At 38.4% G+C, this 22,370-nt stretch overlaps 2 protein-coding genes and 1 long non-coding RNA gene across 3 annotated transcripts; 1 reads left to right on the top strand and 2 right to left on the bottom strand.

Annotated features, from left to right (window-relative positions):
* Nucleotides 1-1,081: 1,081 nt before the first annotated feature.
* Nucleotides 1,082-9,737, bottom strand: LOC117748424 (AFG3-like protein 1). The gene is given in 20 exon segments (XM_034558154.1): nt 1,082-2,346; nt 2,621-2,815; nt 3,232-3,432; nt 3,584-3,699; nt 4,011-4,121; nt 4,282-4,407; nt 5,408-5,515; nt 5,616-5,769; nt 6,049-6,186; nt 6,387-6,620; nt 6,622-6,661; nt 6,767-6,808; nt 6,810-6,889; nt 7,394-7,468; nt 7,572-7,721; nt 8,262-8,299; nt 8,302-8,355; nt 8,450-8,509; nt 8,632-8,722; nt 9,553-9,737. Coding segments are annotated over 20 exon segments (2,361 nt in total). The 5' UTR covers nt 9,673-9,737; the 3' UTR covers nt 1,082-2,118.
* LOC117748438 lies at nt 9,655-21,954 on the top strand. Its single transcript, XR_004611595.1, has 3 exons — nt 9,655-9,763; nt 13,195-13,254; nt 19,773-21,954. It is a non-coding gene; the product is annotated as an uncharacterized LOC117748438 (long non-coding RNA).
* On the bottom strand, nt 11,320-19,897 carry def8 (differentially expressed in FDCP 8 homolog). Its single transcript, XM_034558170.1, is given in 13 exon segments — nt 11,320-12,849; nt 13,219-13,328; nt 13,570-13,710; nt 14,264-14,344; nt 14,644-14,757; nt 15,159-15,286; nt 15,636-15,800; nt 16,049-16,190; nt 16,859-17,008; nt 17,133-17,184; nt 17,186-17,228; nt 19,790-19,873; nt 19,876-19,897. Coding segments are annotated over 13 exon segments (1,326 nt in total). The 3' UTR covers nt 11,320-12,755.
* Nucleotides 21,955-22,370: the final 416 nt, after the last annotated feature.

The following is a 22,370-nucleotide window of genomic DNA, read 5'->3' as shown; positions in this document are numbered from 1 at the left end:
CTGTGTCTGAGCCTTGTCCTCTGACTACCGGGGTCCCTCAAGGTTCAGTCCTTGGTCCTCTTCTCTTCTCTCTGTACACCAACTCTCTTGGCTCTGTCATTCGCTCGCATGGCTTCACCTACCACAGCTATGCTGACGACACCCAACTGATCCTCTCGTTTCTCCAATCTGAAGCACGGGTAGCAGCACGAATCTCTGCCTGTCTGACCGACATCTCTCAGTGGATGTCCGCACACCACCTGAAAATTAACCCGGACAAGACTGAACTTCTCCTCCTTCCAGGAAAAGGCTCTCCCACCCACGACCTATCTATTAACTTCAACAACTCAGTGCTGGTTCCGACTCTGACTGCCAGGAACCTCGGAGTGACGCTCGACAGTCAACTCTCCCTGACTGCCAACATTGCCGCAATAACACGCTCCTGTAGGTACATGCTGTACAACATCAGGAGAATACGACCCCTTCTCACTCAGAAGGCGGCACAGGTTCTGGTCCAGGCTCTGGTCATCTCACGGCTGGACTATTGCAACTCCCTCCTGGCAGGTCTACCTGCTAATGCCATTCGACCTCTACAGCTCATCCAGAATGCAGCTGCTCGACTGGTCTTCAACCGACCGAAATTTACCCACACTACTCCGCTCCTCCGCGACCTTCACTGGTTACCGGTGGCCGCCCGCATCCGCTTCAAAACACTGGTACTTGCGTACCGTGCTGCGAACAGATCGGGTCCAGTCTACATCCAGGACATGGTCAAACCGTACACCCCAGCCCGTTCACTTCGCTCGGCTTCTGCCAAACTGCTTGTAGCTCCTTCACTTCGAGCTAAATCACGACTGTTTGCTGTGCTGGCTCCTCATTGGTGGAACGAGCTCCCAATTGACATCAGGACAGCAGAAAGTCTCTACATCTTCCGGCGCAAACTAAAAACACATCTTTTTCAACTATACCTTGAATAGGTAGCACTTAAATGCCGTCGTAGCACTTAAATGTCCCTTACCGATAGCACTTCAGTAGCACTTAAATGGCACTTACGGATAGTACTTTGTAGTTTAACTTTATTGAAGAAATTGTACTTGCTTGATTCTTGTTGTTCTGAGTTTGGACTCACGGTTTAATGCACTTATTGTAAGTCGCTTTGGATAAAAGCGTCAGCTAAATGACATGTAATGTAATGTAATGAATGACTGCATCAATGTTGACTAGTGTAACTATGGGACACTGAGCAGACAACAATAACCTGCATTGTGCACAAAGCCAATTTATAAACTTTGAGTTCTAACATCTACCTTTACTGATAAATTAATACCAGGTTGAAGACTATAACGGTGATGAAAATGTATTTGAGCTAAGACAAAATGTCACAGAAATGTGAGAATGTTTTCATTGTACGATGGTGTAAAGATTTTAAAAAGTTAAAAGTACAGTGAAAGTACCTTTAAAAACTCAAATATCAAAGAAACAAGCATAATCTGGTTGCTCCACTCAGTAATTACATTTTTAAAAGGTGTTTTCCCTAACAGAATAATTTTATCTCTTTCGGTGTTCAAGACTTTCTCCCTTTCCAGAATAAAGTGGTGGCCAAGATTGGAGACAGAGTCTTACTAAATGTATAGATGTATGGTTGGATAAGGGCAATGGGCCCCAGAATATAATGTAACTCATATGATACCAGTACAGTGTGTAACTAACAAATACACACCACAACTAATATACCCGTCACATGATGTTAAAAACATCTCTTTTGATTTCTGTTTTGTAACTTGTAACCACAACTTCAGATTATTCTGTTGTATGTTTGTCAGTCTGAGTGTGGGAAGAAGGCCCCTCCAGTTAATTTTAAATCACAAACTGCACTTTTCTCAGAAGCCTCAGCTTACTGATCTAAAAGTAAAAGTCATTTTTTTGGAAATTTCGCTGCATAGTACACAATCTACAACTTGAAAAATGGCATTATCTAGGCCATTTAAGACCTGTGCAACACGTCATCATCCCTCCCTCTGCAGCCGTCAGTGAGATGAACAAGGAATGTTTGTCAGAGCACTGACATCTGGACCAGATGCTGCTGAACTATATTCAACTGAATACAGTGGGATATTTGCCTTGAGGCTGTGCATCCACCTACAGGTAAAGTGCTGCTTTGCTTTGTCCATTCTGTGGGTGTTTTTCCTCCCCTTTGTTCTTGTTCCAGTTCTTCAGCCCGTCGGGTAGAGAGGTGTCCTCCTCAAACTCCCCCAGTCCGTCAACAAACTCCTCATACGACGACTTCTCCTGAAAAGGACGAGTTCCCAGCAGCTCCACCATGTCGGCTTTGTCTAGAATCTCCTTTTCTAGAAGAAGTTTTGCCACCTGCAACACATGACCAATTATAGTAAACAACAAGCGCTATAATGACAATAGTAGAAGTCGTAGTAATTATTTATAGAGTTATAATATCACAACTAGATGTTTAACATAAGATAGTTGAGGTTTGCCATCTTCATAACAGTTCTTCCAACCAGTTTGGAAAAAATACTAATTCAAAAGAACCATACATGAGCTTTAAAAGGTGCTGCATCATATTGGTCAGTGTTCTGCTCTTTATCTTTACTTCTCGCTTGCCATCAGTGATAATAGTCCTCACCTTCTCCACCATTTCTTTCTTGTTGGTAACGAGCTGAAGTGTTCGTTGGAAGGCAGAATCAATGAGCAGGCGGACCTCCTGGTCTATAAGCTGGGCTGTGGACTCACTGAAGGGCTTCTCAGTTACGACATCACCCGGCTGAGGCAGGTCAAAGGACACCTGGCCCACCGCCTCGTTCATGCCAAACTGTACAACCTAAAATATGAGGTAAAATGAGCCATGTTAATCATCATTCCCTGACTTCTAATTGTGCACCTGCAGAAATAGTATGGGCAGTTACAAAGACTACCTTCAATTTGGTACTGTAGCAGTGTGTCTGCATGAAGCTACTTGTTAGCTCAACATAAATGATAATAGCCTGCAGTGACACAGGACCTGCTGTTTCACATGGTCTGTGAACATAATATATCAAGTGTTGTTGTTCATTATTACCTATTTTAGGCTTTAATATGAGTCACTGCCATATTTCTTCCAACATCTATTCCAGCATATGACACAACACTGACTCCCAATTGCATAACATGTACTTACAAAGAATATTTAGAATCACATACAGTAGTTTACAGCCTTGTGTATCTGTTAACATACTTGTTGTAAAATGTGGTGATCACCTGAGCATACGCAGACTGCGTGACTTTCCTGAGGTCATCCTGCGCCCCGGTGGTAATTCGTTGAAAGAAAACCTGCTCAGCCACTCGACCCCCGAGCATCATGCACATTCTGTCAAACAGCTGCTCCCGGGTGAACAGGTACTGTTCCTTCGGCAGATACTGTGCATAACCCAAACCTTTCCCTCTGGGGACAATTGACACCTGAGGGAGTACATTATAATTATAATTATTGTAATTATTCTAACTACTAATATAATTGTAACATAATAACAAGACTATGCAAGTGCTGCAGAGGAATTCAGATAGTCATGCAGCAGTGCGAGGGAAAGGCGGAAGAAAATGGTGTGACTACCTTAAGAAGCGGGTCAGCATGTTCTAGGAACCAGCCCGCTACAGCGTGTCCGGCCTCATGATACGCCACGGTAGTTTTCTCCGGATGCTGCAGTACCTGACTCCTTTTCTCTAGACCTGAGAGCAAGGAGGATGTCTTATTAAACTGCACAGTTTGGGATTTTCACAAGTAATGAGTAATCTGGGTTGATGTTGATTTGCCCTTCAAGCATACAGTAAATATTAAAGGCCCTATGTATATCTAAAATGTAAGTCCAAAGTTCACATTCATAGTTCAATAGAAATTATGAACCAATAAGAAATTACATTAAATAAAATTCATAATACCAAAATGTATTGAAATTGCTTTTACTACCAACTAACTTGATTAAGGTGTACAAATCATATCCAATAGTCATTGTCATAACCACAAATGAATGTCAACTTACCTCCAATAACTCTCTCGACGGCCTGTTCAAAGTGCTTCGTGTTGACATGTCGGTCGAGGTGCCGTGCAGCTATTAGAGCAGCCTCATTACACACATTCGCAATATCAGCCCCTGAGAAACAAAAGGAGCGACAACAACCAAGTTAGAGTGTGGTGTAATCTTTAATACATTTTAAATAAAGTGAGAGATAAAGAAGACAATGATCATTGTAGATTAATCCAAAGACTGAGCTGAACGCATGCGAACATGAACACACATCTCTTGTTCTTACCAGTGAAACCTGGGGTCAGTGCAGCGAGCTTCCTGGCCAAAGCCTCCACTTGTATACTAATGTCCAACTTCAGAGGTCTTAAATGCACCTTAAAGATGGATGCCCTGCCTTTAATATCTGGTGGGCCTGTAGAAAACAAGAAAACAAATATATCATGAATGTTCAGGACATTTTCTTTGAAAATAAAAGGAATGATATGCAGTGCGCAAAATAGGATGAACATAAGGGATACTACAGAAGAAACAGGATCACGTGATCATGTTACTGATACAAAAGCCAGACTACTCTTTCAAACTGCTCAGCAAGGAAACTCAAGAGTGTGTGTGAAGGAGCATTTAGATCTGAGTCCTTAAGCAATGGCTCAATATGTACAAATAGTACTTAAAGAGAAGACCTTACCACGACGAATTATTCATGAAGGTTAAACCCACGCTAATTTTGTTTAAAAGTTAGAGACATGATGATACAATACGTTAACATATTACTGATCAAACATTAATTAGTAATGTGTTGTTAATGTTTTAAGGAACTTTATTTCATCAATGCGGTTTACATGTAACAGCACAAAGACTAAAGGAAAGGTTTGTGCTATTCCTCATGTTGGCCTCCAGTTGTCTAATCCTTCTTTTATAGAGACCAAGCTCTGTCATTGTGACCCTTTTTTCTTTGTTATAGAGTAAACTGCTCTGCTCACTATTAGTCAGCACTGCTGGCGTAAAGTAAATTAGATCCTAGCAGGCAGAAACCGATCAATCACTTTAACCACAAAGATAAAAGCACACACTGTGCAACACACACTGTTAATGACATAACATGTAAACAGGCGTAATAAAGAACAGCAAATCTAATTTATTTCCATTTAAACCATACAGGAAGTATTTCAGTAAGTTCAAGGTTAGCATGTTATTTGAAGCAGGCAACACAAAACTAATGAGGCAAATGATAAGTGCAATTTGAATTGATCAAATTAAAAAAGATTTACAAGAATGTTGAAAGCAAACCCAATGATAAATTATGACGTAGAGAAAAGACTTAGATGGGGGATGAATTATAAATGTCATTAACTGAAACCAGTGCTCATGCATCCAGGGAGAGCAGGAGAGGAGGCTGTCCTCAGATACTTTACCTATGTATATATGTCGATCAAAGCGCCCCGGCCTCATCAAAGCTGGATCCAAGATATCAGCTCGGTTGGTGCCAGCTAAAACGACCACGTTAGTGCTACTGTTGAATCCTGTAATGACAAAAACAAATAGCATACAAAGAGTGTGTACATTTTGGACCAGGAAAGGGAGAAAGTCTTGAACACCGAAAGAGATAAAATTATTGCCTACCGTCCATTTCCACAAGCAACTGGTTGAGGGTGTTTTCCTGCTCGTTCTGGTTGCCAAAGTTTCCATTGCCTCTCTTTCTGCCAACTGCGTCGATCTCGTCAATGAAAAGGATGCAAGGGGCATTTTTCCGAGCTGTGGCAAACGTATCCCTTATCTTACATAGGACAAAGCAAAGAGAAATCACTTAAATAATCTTAACAGATGAATAAATTAGAATGAATTACTACTATAGTTAGCATTATTCCATGACGCGTTATTATTGGAACACAGAGCAGGGCAACGGTAGATTGTGCTCTCCAGTATATTTGTATCGCTAACATGAGAATACACAGAACCATTGTGTTTACAGATGGTGTGGCCCAACAGCAGCATCAAATCCATTTGGTCCATAATTCAGCTTTAAGATTACTCCTTCATTTAGCCCAGTACTGACCCTCGCTGGGCCCACGCCAACAAACATTTCCTGGAACTCCGAGCCGTTGACGGTGATGAAGGGGACGTTGGCCTCTCCTGCTGTGGCCTTTGCTAACAAGGTCTTGCCAGTACCAGGTGGGCCCGATAACATCGCACCCTGAAAGCAAAGGTGTTGCTTCATGATCAATACCAATGCCTTAATGAATAATTCAATAAAAGGGTCAATTTGTTTCCCTTTAAAACTTAATTCTCAGCCCATACTATTTTCTGGAGGAAAGAAATACATCAATTGAAATGTTCCCGTCAGCCTCGCCCTCCAACGCTTTGCCACAATATTTGATATACAGAATGGCACACCTTTGGGATCTTGGCTCCGAGGTCCTGATACTGCCGCGGGTTCTTCAAGAAGTTGACAAACTCCAAAATCTCCACTTTAGCCTCCTCACAGCCAGCAACATCTTTGAACCGAATGCTGATGTTGTCTTTTATAATCTTGGCTTTGGATTTACTCATACTGAAGGGGTTTCCTTGCCCTCCACCCCCACGACCTCCTGCCATTGGTCCCGCCCGCATGACAAAAAGTAAAAAGCCTGACCAGGAGTAAAGTGGGGAGAACAGTAAAAAGCTGTGTCCTGTAGGAAAGAGAAATAAGCTCCATTAGGAGACCATCAACATGAGCAAATCTATATGCATAAAAGTCCACCTTGATATGAATGTTCCAAGTATATATTTTTTACCCATCACTTTCACTGCTGTAGAACACAGGTACTTTCTCTGAGGTCCAAACCCATTTCTTGCTGGGCCATTTCTAGGTTATGCTCAAATGAGTCAACACTGCCAATGTTGAACCACAAATAGCTCTGAAACGTACACACAACAGAAAACTTACAACTTGCAGTATACAGTTTCATTAATATAAACTTTAAACTTCCAAGCAAGACTAGTTTTTGTAAACGAGAATAACAAGTACAAGACCAACATTCTTCCATTTACAAATGGAAATAATACCATAGTTTATGGTGACTTGTGTTAAAAAAAGCTTGTGTATGAAAGTTCATTTTTTGACCATGGAAATTGCTGCTTGACCTTATTATCTTAACTTAAAATCCACTTAATAGCTTTTCCAATTACACTTTGTGAAACTAATCAGTGGATTGGATTGTTTATGGATTTTGGTCAGTTCTTAGCGATTGAAAGTTCAAGAAAAAGTAAGAGGGCATTGAGTTAAGATTATGTTGCTCAATGTATGACTCTTCTCTGCCTGTGTTACTGCAGAACTAGATTTCAAAATACCACTAACACTGACCAACAGAGGGACCGATATGAAAAGCAAAAGGGCATAACAGCCTTTTCATGCAACTAACCACTTCTGATGTCTTCATTCCATTGGCAGGAATTACTTTGACATATTGTTTATTGACCACCTCCAGGTGATCCACCTGTGAAAAGAGCACTTTGTTTTTAGTTTTGCTCACAGTGTTTGTAACAACAAACTGATAAAAGATGGATGATACCAAAACTAGAACACTCTCCACCTCTTACCAAGCCTCTGTTCAAGTAATGATGCACAAAGTCCTTCCAGGAGATCTGCATCCCTGTCTCTCGAAAGTAAAAGTACCAAAACGCTGAGGTCATGCCTGCTGCACCAATTGCCAAGTACTGAACTGCTTTTTCATCCAAGGGAAAACCATCCTAGGAGATGAGGGAAATGTTGTAAGAGAGGAGAAAAGTTGATTAAAGGAGAGACAGCAGGTGTGCCAGCAGTCACTGAAAAACAATCCACTATGAGCACCTATTTTTACATTACATTACATGTCATTTAGCTGACGCTTTTATCCAAAGCGACTTACAATAAGTGCATTAAACCATGAATAACCTATTTAACAATAGACTAGTGACGTTTGATGCGATATGTTTTAAGGAAAATATCAATTTCAACATTTGAAAGTTTAGAAGGTCTGACAACAATATATCAGCTTATTTTAAACACAAAAAACATAACAAATACACCAAAATAATCAATTTAATTTCACTGAGGAAAAGTGTGACCAGGGCCACATTTTACAGTAGAAAGGAGTGGAAACAGAACCATTATAAGAGTATTATAGACCTGCATATTCACAAGTATGACAAAGTAATTTAATTAATTATTACCATTTCATGTTATTACTGTCTGTGTGTAGTGCATTTTATTGAGCATTAAAGACAGTTATCAGTAAAAATGAGTTGCACCTGAAAACGCGTCCACCAGTGCGATTCTTCTTTTTTCTTCCTCTTCGTCTTTCATCTTCATCATTATATGTGTCCCGTTCTTTGGTATTTTCATCTAAATAGTATGGAGAAAATCAGTCATTTAGTGCAGCGGAATGACAACAGAGAATCCACAAATGCTGCTTGATGATGACTCGAACCGTGTTCACCTTCAGCTGATTTGTTGACGCCAGTGCTTCCTTCACTCTTTGGAAAAAACTTTTCAAAACCTAAAGCAATTAAACACACACAACCAACAAATGTACAAATGGCTCATATTGACCTAAAAATACATTGGCCATTGTGTGCACTCATTTAGCTACAGTAGTGACAGTGTTAGGAGGTACACTACCTCTTGGTGGTTTGTTTGAGCTAAGCAACCGAGCAAGCGGAAAAATGTGTTGATATAATCCTCCACATCTCCTTTGGAACAGTGACGCCTTCTGAAATAAAAAGTCTGCATGTTAAACATGTTTGCAACTTAATTTCAGATGAAGATTCTGAAAGCCATCATTGATACTTGAGAATAATAAAAAAATGTATCAGATTTTTTACATACATATATAAAGGTTACATTTTGTTTACATAAAAATATATATCTGAATAACAATATGTTATTATTGAACACTAACTTTATTATCAAAGATGCCAAAAAACGTTCAATATTAAGTATAAATAAAAACACAAAACCAAATTAATTAAAAGATGAATTGAGAACACTTTAGGTCAAATAAACTGCAAATAGGCAATAAACACATTCAAGTGGTATACAAATAAATGTATTATGCTCACAGACCAGTGCCAATATTTGTGCAATAACACAGTTATTGTTTCATTTGAATCAGTGGAAAGTTGAAGTGCAGCTCATGAACTTTTTATCAACAAGCAAAAAAAAAAGTGAAACTTCTAAGATTCTCTGGTTTGATTGTTCTTCTTCAATAGAAAAGCAGAAAGTCTAGTGAAGAAAGTCAGCAACGATTAAGAGACCAGCCAGTGAACCTCAATGACATCTTATTTTGAAGGAAAGACAATGAAAAAAACGACATCCTTGAAAACAACATCCCCTGACTTCTAAATGAAACATTGTCAAACCGCTACGTCGTGAGAGTAAACAACACACGGTTTTGGGGGTCGGCAGTCTGCACCGGGGAACAGCGTGTTCCTCCCACGACAGGGGCTCCTGCAGCTGATCTCCGAGCAGCTGTTTCCACTCTTTTATTTTGAGAGTAGCAACTTTGATGAAAAGAAGAAGAAAAAAACAATGTCACCGTACCGACGCGAGTGCGCCGCCGCTGCGCAGAGAAGCTGACATCGTGGACAAGTCTCGGCTCCACGTCCGAACCGCGTGTATTCGGCTCCGAAAGGGACCGACAGTCGCAGAGAGAAGCCCCATCGTCCCCCGACTGTACAGGGCTTCACTGGAGTGGTAGACGTGCAACAAGTATCGTACACACTACGACGACTCGTCATCCCGCGAGATTTGGGTTAGTAAACAGCAGTATGTGGTCATGTCAGATGTGAGACATAGTCGAAAGCTCAGTGGCCAATGGTTGTATTGTTTCTCCCCCCACTGGGTTCATACTGCACTCATCATGCAGCAAACTCTTGCATGCACATGTATGCATCAATCTGTTTGCGACCAGAATTCCTGTTTATGGTGCTATAGCTTATTGTACACCTATATATTACATACATCTTGTATTTTAAATTCTAACATCATTGGATTTGAAAGTGTTTTTTTAATAGGACATACATAATTATTGGCCGGACCGCTCTTTATTTGTATTCTATTGTGTATATATATTATATATATATATATATTTTATTTTAATTTATTTTGTGTGTTTAGTTTATTTAGTCTATTCCATTTGATGTCTGTAAAGTGTTGTGCGCTACTATGACAACAAATTTCTCCTTGGGGATTAATAAAGTATCTATCTATCTATCTATCTATGTAGGTCACAAAATGGTTTTCCAAGTGGAGCCAAATTAAGCGATACTGCTTTTTATCTATACCACACACATAAGGCTCTGTTTGACTAAAGATTTTAGTTTTTTTAAAATCTGTGTACTGATTTATGTTGTCATCCAGTGTTTCACATTACAGATTACATCACAGACGCACACAAACGCACCACACTCTTTCAGAAGGCAGTATTGGTCCCATTAACACAATAAAAAGTTTGCAACGCACTAGGAACATGCCAACACAGCACACGCTCAACCCTCGTCCCCTCCTCCAGTTGGTGGCTGTATCTAAGCTGGTTTACAAAACGCCAATAAACACTGAGGTCCTGGACTGATAAACTGGTCAAAAAATGAACATAAGTGACTGAAAGGGTTGTCGTCCCTATTTAGTTAATTTATATATTCACGATGCTGTCCTGGAACTATTACACTCTCTGTTTACTGTACACAATACATCGGACTGGTCTATGTCGGTCTAATAAAAATAGTTTTTTGAGTCTTTGGAAATCTTTCTAAACTTTATTTGACTTTTGAATAAGGTAACCCATAACAGTTTTTACTGTTTCAATGATATGTCTTTTTGACAAACTATTACATATTTTCCCTTTATTTGTTATGTTTATAAGATCTCATAATATGCTGATATATTTTTTTAAATATTATTTATGACATTTAAACGACATACCATACTATATTTTTTTGACAATTTAATGTCACTTTTATGGCATATTATACAATTATATTTTATGACATATCTATGACTCCTTTATGTGACACTGCACTTTGACTTATGACATTCATAACTATGACATTATGACTTTTTATGATATTCATTTGGCAAACTATATCTTGAATTTGTTATGATAAACGAAACAATACGCTTCAATGACATACTACACTATGATAAATTAATGACATTATGGCATACTATACTATATTTTGTAAGACTCATTTATGGCATACTCTGCTGCACCATTTGTTATGCTGCTGCTAGTTTGTAGATGTGTACACATCTGTGCCAATGGGGCCCACTATGTCATAACTTATCCATGAACAAACACTGCAGTTTTAATATAGTTAATGACTTTATTCATTCACTACTCCACGGTTAACAACAGGGCATGGTTTTTACCAACACCAAGTATGTCCCTTAGTTTGAAATCATGCTGAAAGATAAGACAGCCAAAACTCATTAGTTTAAAGTAAATACCTCAGACGGTCAACTCATTACCAAAGGTGTCTCTTCACATCTCTGGACATGTGTATGTGCATGAAGACTGAAAGCATTAACATGATGCAAAGTGTATTAAGACATTTGGACCTGACCAGCTGAGGCAACAATGTTCATGAGGATTCATCGATTTGTTACACGCTGCACCAAACTGAACCAGAGCAAACACACGAGTCTAAAATGAGTTCACAGTTTTGAACAAAGGAAAGCACAGTTAACTTCAATATATTTTTTTAAGTTAAACAATTCTCCTAGAATATGTACAAGTGATGCATGCATGCTTTGATTACATTTCTGTTGCCAATACTATATATATATATTTTCTTTTTTTTTCTTCAAATAATGGTGTTGATGATTGTATAGATACAACCTTTCTTGTCAAAGACTTGCCAGCAATATCATTTTTTACATTATCCAGTTGATGAATTGACAATAAACAAACTCAAAAGTCTATGCTAGAAATAAATATTGCTGTAAGACCTGGACATATTTTCTGAAGTCCTTCTGAAACTTTAAACATATGAAATATGACCGAGATGAAAATAGGCATGTTTTATAAGTGGAGGACCAGTGTGAACCGCCTTAGGACTTGTACAGTGTTGTGAGTGACGCATATTAAATTGGTTTCTTATCGTAAACTAGTTAAACTGCATTCTTTGTTGTGTCATACTAACTTAATTAACTTCGTAAACTGATGCTGGGAAATGACGGCTCAGTGCACTTAACTTTCAAAAAACATGTTTACAAAGATTTGTAAATAAAATAAAAACATACAACTGGAAGCTGAAAGGCGATTTTAGTCTTTGGAATCTGGAATTATAGTCATTGAAATTCAAAACCAATCTTTGTATATGGCAACCTTAAAGTTAAGTAAAATTGGCAGTGTAGGTTAATGCAGTCATGGTTTGCTATAGTTAATATAAAACAACTCCTGCATGCATAATCACCATCTGCTGAGGTGGCGTTTCTCAGCATGTATTTTATACATTTATACAAGCAGACGCACACACTAATGCAAATCACTCACACATACAGTGTTCAATACATCCAATTTCAGTATGAATTAAAAAGTTGGGTAAAAAAAAAAATATTAATTTCCAGATGGGTTTCTAAGTACCCTGCACATGAAGTTAAAGACACTACAGTATAAACATGTACAGAAACCCAACCAAGGACAAAAACTAAAAGCTAGACTTCTGTCAGACTTTATTCAGCGAGGAGCGCCCCCATGAGGCAAAGTTCAACTCTGAAGTCGCTTCAGGTGGTCCTCTCCAGACTTACGCATCTTTCACAACTGGCACCTCGTCCTGCTTGCGTTCGGTCATTCGGGCACATCGCGGACAAGTTGTTGAGTTGTCATAGTAACAATCTCTATAGAGACACAAAACAAATGCCAACAGTTTTGTGATAAAGTAGGTTATATTAATGGTGTCCATTTGAGTAATGTGTTGTTTTTCATTTTAAAAAAGGGTTAGTTTAGTGTTTGCAATTGTACTGTTGCTATCTACAATATGTTGAGTGGGACAAACGTGTCTTTCGTATTTCTCCGTATGCAGTTTGAAGGAATGTTAACTGGTGATCTTAGACAAGATTACACAACATAACTGGATGTCTTTGGGATTAGTAGTAGCTCCATTCACTAGTGAAAGACAAGTCTTGAATATTTTGTACCCGATACCTCAATGCTACAATCATATTGTTTGCTGTGTTTTTCAGTTTGACGAGTTGGTGGTGACTAACCTGTGGAAGACAGCAGAGCAGTCATGGCAGACTGAGGTATGACTGTCAAAAGGGAACAGTATGTCTCCTTCCTTACACAGCTCACACACAAATCCTTTGGCCTGACAACGCTACACAAAAGCACACACACACACACATAAACAAACAAACAAAATGGGACAGAAACTCAGGGTTTTAGGGAAGCTACAGGTTCTCGACTCCTGAAGCAAATAATACAATTGTCAATAAATGATTATTGCCTAATAGTAAACACTACAATATTATGTTATGTGTGATATATGCACGATAAATAAGCTTACTAACAAAAATAATTAATTAGTATTGTTCTTTGTGCTTCATGTAAGAGCTCACCTCACAGTCTAGTTTAATGTGCTTAGCAAACGTGGTGTGGACCTCTGTGAGGGAACAGCTGAGTCTGCCACTGGAGATGTCAATCAAATCCTGTAGTGAGTACATATCGTCGTTCTCCACAAAATGTTGTCGATCTTGAAGCTGGGGAACACAAATACAAATGAAAATAATAAAAATACATTTCATGTACATTTTATTTCAGCAATTGAAAAGTTGTGATTTACAGCTTACTACAGCTTGATGAGATATACAATATCTAAGAGCTGTGATATTCACGTACTATTTATTTGTGTTATTTTATTTCAGAAACTACTATTACTATGTGCAGTGGAAACTGCTTGTAATTAAAGTTGCTGTCTTACAACAACATAAAGGAGTTGAACTCCACCTGGTGACTCAGTGCTCTCTGATAGGAGTCCAATGCACATCATCCAGCTTTTCATACAGGGTTAAAGTCCCAACATAAATTCTAAAAAAGTATTTGTCAAGTTTTCAGTATTTGTACAGATTAATATCACATACATTGTGAGCTCTATCTGGAAAGGTTCCTGTTGTAAAATTTAAAAACTAACTCAACTTTCACCACATGGTGGTGCTGTTGTGAAATATTACTTATTGGTCACATATCATGCCACTAAATATTACTTTTAACTCTACCATGCAAAGTACATTTAAAAAAAAAAAAGAAGCTCACCTGTAGTAATAGCCGAGCCTCCATGGCCTCCTTACAGGTAATAAAATAAGGTTTCATCAACAAAATATCCTGACGGAGTTTCTGTAAAGGAAAACCCACACACACAAAACACACACATTGCTGTCAGTCTCACTTCATGAACAGAGATGCAGAGGATTTTCCTTCTCATTGCCTGTGCTAGCAGTTTCAGCATAATAGCATCTGATGCAAAACGATGACATTGTGCTAGATTGTGTTGTTAATGTAACAGTAACTACAGTCAATGTGGTGTAGTTACATTATTTTAGAAGTGGATCTGGGCTTAAACTTATTTTGTTTTACATACACTGAGATCTTTTCTTTGCGAGGGGTTAACTAGTGCCTTGAAAACAGCTACCCACCCTGATCTCGACCAGTTCCTCCACAAAGTTGAATAGCAGCGGGTTGATTTCTTTTAGCTTCAGCACAGGTCGTGAGATCATCAGAGCCAGGTAGCGCATTGAGGAGCGACAAACCTGAAACAGAGAAACCTTCATAACACAGACTGCCCTGACTCCCTTTAGCAATTCTATTGGTCTTGAAAAGCTCCTCAATAGCCACAGAAGACACAGTGAGACTGGTTTCAAAGGCTGTATAAAACTCCTCGTGACATGTAAAAGCTAATGTGAAGCTTATTTGATGATTCTGTAATAAAAATCTGTGCGGTTCAGATATTTATCAGTAATACGTTTAGGCGTACAGTTGCATATTTGAGTCTCTTTACAATAACAATAACATTGTTTGACAGTAGCCGTGTCAAATGACTACAAAAATTACTACAAACCCCCATCTCCCAAATTAAATTATACTTTAATAGAGTCATAAATTGATGACTAGATGTTCAAAAATATATGTTGTTGTAGAGGTTGAGGGTTACCTTGCGTGATTCAAACTCCCAGTTGTGGATGACACGGGCTGGGACGATGGCCGTGTCATTCCAGTGGCATGTGCTGCAGTAATACTGGCCTGTGTAGTCACACTGTCTGGCTTCACTTGGCACGCCCCCTACAAGATAAATATTGCACAGAATACAGTCAAACTATGACACACAAAAAGCAACATGTACTTATACACATTTAAAATGTTATGATTAAATATGATTTAAATATTAAAATGTCAAAGAGGATAAAGATTTCCTCAAAATCATGTTTAGTGTCAAATAGTACATTTTTGACGCTCAGTAATTTCTATTTTAGCAATATGTCGATGGCTATAAAGTAACTTTATTTACAACTGTGTGCACATGCCAATCAAGAAAAACTTAAGTTCAATTAGTCTACATTTTGCTTTTAGATCCTCTGTTTCCCCATTTCAACTTACTAAACATAAATCAACCCACTCAATTTGTACTCACTTAGTGAAATAGGTGTGCGACATTCTGCACAGCGGTAGTCTTGTCGGTCTAGTCCAATCTCAGGGCAGATGCTGAGCTCGAACTCCGACTGGTGGCTGACCTTTGACCTGACACAGGGCTTGGTGATCAAGTTCATACACTTACTATGGCAACGATAATAGCAACCTGAAACAAGAGAGGGATAATCACATGGCACGCAATGTCACTACCCCAATACACAATGGGTTTGTTTGGTATGAATAGCTGGTTGACGAGTTGAAAGAGCTACAAAGATCCTCCCACTGAGTCCACCATTCGGGAAATATATTCTGATCATATTAACTGGAAACCTAACAATATAAAATGAAAATCGAAAATATATTTAAATATCTCCGGTGCTATGTCAGACTTATGCATTGTATAGTGTGTCTCACCTGTGCAGGTATACCAAGTCTGGATAAGGCCCCAGATGATAGTGCTACACTTGTCACAGGTCTGTTTCACGCTCTTGCTCTTTTCCTTGGAAAAGCGGTGCTCCAGTAGGATTCTAAGATTAGGCTCATCCTCCCCAGGGTCCTTTCAGGGTCAAAACAAAATTCAAAGATCACTAACTACATCACTAGCTACGTCACCTTTTGATACGTTTATAGTAATCAGGACAAAACATTACCAGCATGTCACCTGGGTAGTTTTATCAGTGATACCGGAGTTTTTGGAAATATGGAGAAATGAATGAGCCATTAAGACATAGAGAGTTGCTCCTACAGAAAAATATCTTCCGGGCTGGGTCTGGCTATACAAATCGGGCCATTTGAAGCACAAGCAGTTTTTTGCAGGAAGTTGTTCTCCACAAACTTGTTTACCATCCTATCAGGCTCCAAGAATGTCTGCAATGTTTGCTCTCATTTACCACACACAGGGTAATGGCTATGAAGGCCAAAATGAACAGTGAAGAACCTTTCTGACAGGCATCACCTCTAAGCTACAGGCCAACTACAATACGATTTAAATTTCCCCCAAAAACTATAGCAGGAAATGCTTTTCCAGAAATACAGTAAAAAAGCCATATTTTACAATAAATGTCCATCTGCAAACACGTGTGTAGCTGTGCATTCCACAAAATCAAAAACTGTGAAGTGAAATTGGTCAATTACGAATGTCTTGAAGTTTTACTCATTGCCCCCCAGCTTCACAAAACTACATTATGATGTTATCCACTTCTCCATTCACTCCTCAGTTCCAACCTTAAGTTCCTGTAGTTTGAGACGAAGGTGGATAAGTTTCACTACAGTGTCCTTTTGTCTCTCAGAGTGTTCCGGCAGTTCCAGAATCAGCTTCTTACACTCTTCTATGGCCATTTTCAGCTGTTCAATGTCGGGAGCCACAATCAAACCCTGAAACAGGTGAATAAGAGCAAAAGCATGTACATAAAAATACAAATAGGTTGGTTCTGAAGTCAAGTACAATAAATAGGTACTTTGGATTTGAGGTGGACAGCAGGAGCCATGCTTTACTTACCATAGGCCTTGAGAAGTGATCCTCAGCTAGACCAAGGTCCATAGTCCGGGTCTGAACTGTGGTTTCTGGTCCCAGGGAACAGCTCAGGTCTTGATTCTAAAGACAAGGAAACATGTTATAGAAAGCACTGTTCTTCAATGCATGCCAACTTCATGACTGTGGCCCCTCATAACAAACCCTACGCTCTGAATCACCACTCAAGAGACCTGGACAGAGGACAAAGCTCAAAATGGACAACTGAAGGAAACCCATGACATCCTCTTATCAGTTCTAGCAATGTGTAACCAATCCAGGTGACAAATCAATTACATCACAGAGCTAAGAAGCATGCTGCCTGTGTGCATTGCCCGCTTTAAGTCCTGACAAGTGTGAAATTAATTAGATCTTCATTAGTCACATGACTAACAATTGGTCTAACCTTTGTGCTTTCTGATGCATGTGACTACCTTAGCTGCATTAATAGATGTTATTGATTTGGCCACACGGGGCAGCAGAACCAGCTGAAACACAACATCTGACTTGTTGTATTCAAAAGTTGTTATGACAAACATGTTAACAAAGGAATGCCTATTTACACATACACAGAGCAGCATTATCAGACATTTGGTTTCTGTCCACATGACAAATGTAAGTCCTGTAATAATTATTTTTGCTTTGATTTGTTCTCCATCAACTCCTGAGAAAGACATATTGAGCTGCTAAATGATGAGCAGCCAGTCCCTAACTTTGTCATTTTGCAATATAATAAACAGAATGTAGGATTAGAGGCTACATTTAGACATGCAATAAGTAATAAGTCAATTAGTGACAATTAGTTATGTGTATTGTACTAAGAGGACAACCTGTGCAGTTTAATGCAATCAAATAATCTGGAAATGATCATGATAGTGTACTTTTTTTTGGTTTAACCTATGTATAAAGTATGTTGATACTGTATGGTAATTTTCAAGGCTGTCATTTGTAGTGTTGTGAAAATGCATTTGATTGTAACCACTTTTACATCCCACACCTCTATCAGGCTGATTAGAGGATCACCTCCTCTGTATAACCGAGTTAGTCTGAGGAGAAAATGTAAGCTATAAACCAGCAACACAGGCCCAAACACAAAGTTTGATCAGCCTCCATTCTTTACTTAATTTGAAATGTAATTTGGGGAATACCTTTTGGTATACATGAAAATATTAAAAGTTAAAAAGGAGGGAGCAATTGACGTAATATACAGTTGGTCAACCCAATATACAGTATGTAACATAATCAGTGCAAAGTTAACACTTAAAAACACACTGACCATACCAACAAGATATCAACACTATATATTTAAAAAAAACTAAGTATGATGACTCACATTTCGATTTTGAACCCCAAAAATAATAATTGAACTGAGGAATCAAAACATTAAAGAAAACATATTTGAAAAGGCATTTCTTCGATTCATAATCTTTCGTATGATACATAGTAAACCACGCTAATCACATATTCTAACAAACACTCCATCCTACTGAAAAAGTGCAGACAATTTTGTTGTTACCTGAATACACCTCAGAATAAAACATGTTGGGTGAATTCAGCTTCTCAGGTGACAGAGTAAGGACAATGAAGTGTCAAGCTTGCCTGTCAAAAATGATTGTAGTCGTATACAAATGTCTTCATTCCCAATCCAGAATACAGGAAGTGTCACTGAAGTACTGCTTACACTTGTTTTTTGTTTCCTCCGTTTCAGCTATCGTGTTTCCAACTTCCTTTTTCGTAAGGTTAGAGTTACTCACCACACTCCAGTGTGCTTTTTATTTATGTGTTAGGATCCATTCTGAACTAGCTTCAAACTTTTTAACCTGTATAAATATCTGAGAAATAATTTGTAAAAATCAGTTTTGCTAGGGAGTCACTGCCCCATTCAGTGGTCTAAGGCACATAGTAGCCTCACTGCATTTGGCACTGTAAGGGAGCAAACCTACATCTACATGTGAGTGACAATTAGAAAAGCAGAAACAACGTTTTGAGAAAACACAGACTGCATCACCCATATCCTCATGACAGGCTACAGGCTACAGGCAAGGAACATTTGAGATTTTTGCACGACATGGATAAAAACGATCCCTAATGAACTGGCCTCTTTGTCTACCAAAGCAAACATATTTTCAGAGAAAAAACAAAATACTGAAACCGATAAAACCAGGAGCTGGGAGACATTAATTTCTCACCCTCACAATGTTATCATCTGCACAGAAAAATATGTGCTGACATGTATATATGTCAGCACATATTTTCTGTGATTTCTGTGGAAAGTGAAACAGGTAAAATAGAGTTGTGTTGTGCTTCAGTGCTCCATGTATTTTTCTATTTCTCTACAGTGAAATGTAACATGCAACATATAAAGGTTGCAGGCCTGGACCAATGTTGCTATTCATCAGCTTATTCTTTAGAAGGTCTTTGTGACTGCGGTGAAGTGCAGTGTGAGTTGACGCAGTCCACCAGAATACATTTTGTTTCATTTCTTCCATGTTTTCCCGTTTCTATTTTTCCATTAGTGTAGCACTGATGATGCAGGACAACTGTCACCAAAACTATCCAATGATAAGGTTCAATAAATGATGTCCATATGACTTCACGTTTACAACTATATTTATTTTCCTTAAACAGGTATGACTGAACTTTACCGTGCAGTGGGGGTGTCTTGCCTCCTTGGAGACCATCTTCTTCATCTCCACGATCAAAGGGATTTAGGCGGGGTTGTCGGAAAGTGCAAGTTTCTCATTAAACGCCATTTCATCAGCTACATCTGAAGAAAGAGAAAGTGCATAACTCACACTGAGGAGGTTGGTTGCTTTATTTCTCTTGTGTTTATAAATTGAAGTACGACGGCAATAACAATTGCAATCTTCTAATGGCAGCCAGATAACTAATTTGTTTGCATTGTTATTGGTTATTGTACAGTGTGTGATACTATTCAGATCCAATTGTGTCACTGCTAACCAGTAAACCTCTTTCAAACCTGGTCATAATTCAGACTCGTAAACCGTTGTCTATGTCTCCATCAGGAATACCTCACACTTTACAAAGTACGCTCTTTGACTTGTAAATAGACTCTTTTTGTTGCTATAATTGGAGAAATGTACTGCTATGTCAAGGAGGTTTAGAAAGTGGTCCACAGTTTCTTTTACAAACAAAAGTATCCCGACTAAAACATGATCTGCTTTCAATAACCAACATGAATGGAGGCCTTTTAAAGAGCCATGAATGGTAAGTCTAAAATCAATCTGAAGTAGCTAAATGATAATTAGAAACCTTCCTGTGACTGGTTCCCAAAAGGGATGTGGTATTATGAATTAAAACCACAGCCAAAAGTAATGTGCACGATTCAGATAGATAACAAACATGACTGTCACTTGAAAGGCTGCAAAGCTGGTTAGCAGGAAGTCACTTCTAAATCCCAAAACAGACATTTAATTCACCATTTATACATGTCATCGCCGAGTTTGGTTACCTTGGATTGAGTCAAAGCATGAGAAAACACTGCAAAGCCTGAGAAGCGTCATGAACACAAATTGAAGGCTCACCTCACCGACTGTAACCAATCAGGGCTGTTGTTGTTGTCAGACTCCCGATAAAGCGGTAACAGCACTTTTGGTGTTCCAAGCATTAATGTAGGATATTCAATGTGAATAATCACAGATATGTTACCAATATAAAAAAGGGCACATCAACATTAATGCACAAATATCAGCAGACAAGCTAACGTTGGCTAACTAGCTTGAAAACAAAACAACATCTTCTGGGACGCTAGTGTTGTCTCGTCTGGTCAGAAGCTTACCCCGTTGTCCACCATATTTATCACTAAGGACTCGGCAGCTGTAAAATATGTGTAACGGTCGACGCTTGCGGTATAGATGAACAGTTCTACCACGAGTGCAACCAGTGTTGTTTTCCTGTCCGCAACATCAGAGGGATTAAAGCGTCATGTCATCCATTATTAAAAAAAATAAATAATCAAGTTCCGGTTGTATTTCAAAATAAATTAGTTTATTGGCGGACTACAAACCAACGTTCAAGGTGCATTTCTCATTAAACACAAAATAATAATAATAATAATAATAATAATAAAATACTTCATTAATAAGTTATATTCTGGCATTAAACCGTTTATCTTGTTTGTCCCCTATCTAACAGTCCCTGCTCCACTCCGATCCCACAGCTACCATTCTGCCTTCCGTTTCTCTTTCCACACTGACTTCTGACACGATCAGCAAATGCTCAAAAAGTTTCTTTAGTTGCATTAATCTCACATATATCTCACATGTTTTTTCATGCATAAAGTGTCACTGAGTCCTGTGTCCAACCGTAAATAACAAAAAGTAACATCTTCTTTTCTACATTTACTTCCATCACTTCTATAATTATCAAATTACTACTTCAGATTCATATATATTTAAAGACACATTAAGCAGAACAAACTGCATCTTCTCATCTAATTTGGACTAAAAGTTAAAGTCAGGTATAGGTTAAGGAAATTCCATAAATTCACAGCTTGTCATTTTGTCTGCCCTGCTGCATCTTCAATGTAACATACTGTAATGAGCACTTGAAATGTACTGAACATTGACAACTCAGTTTAGGTTATGAATTTATATTTGATCTTGGAATGTAAATGGCACAGTGTGTGCAGAATGGCATCATTACCTCTGCTCTTACATGGGCTTTGCTAATGATTTATTTGTATTTATTCTGCAACATTGCATGTGTAAATAAATAACTAAAACAACTTTGAGTAAAATAAGTTGTGAAGCATATATAATGTATATAATAAAGTGATCCATATTATTAAGGTTTAATGTGAAAATATCTTCATTAGTAGCTGCCATGAGTCTTCTGGGGTAAAAGATCTGCTTCCTGGTCTTTATTATTATTTGTTTCTTAAATGTAATATGTCCTGCTCTGCTATTTTATTGTATTGTATATATTTTGCATTGTCTCATACTTAATATTAATATGTTATGTTTACTCTGTAATATTGCTTGCTGCTGCTACAAGCAAATTTCCCCCTGGGGATGAATAAAGTATCTGCCCGTCTGTCTGTCTATCTATATATCTATAGATCTATATATAGATCTATAGATATATATCTATAGATATATATATATAACATTGAACCATTACAGTTCAAGGTAGAGATTCATCTTCACTGTGAACCAAGCTGTTTTGTTCACAGCGAAGCTAGGAAATTAGTCATAACCCCCAGTG

This window comes from Cyclopterus lumpus, chromosome 3, assembly GCF_009769545.1.
Source record: "Cyclopterus lumpus isolate fCycLum1 chromosome 3, fCycLum1.pri, whole genome shotgun sequence".
NCBI classification, from domain to species: domain Eukaryota; kingdom Metazoa; phylum Chordata; class Actinopteri; order Perciformes; family Cyclopteridae; genus Cyclopterus; species Cyclopterus lumpus.
Note: the sequence above shows the minus strand (reverse complement) of the source record. Positions and strands in the feature narration are given on the sequence as shown.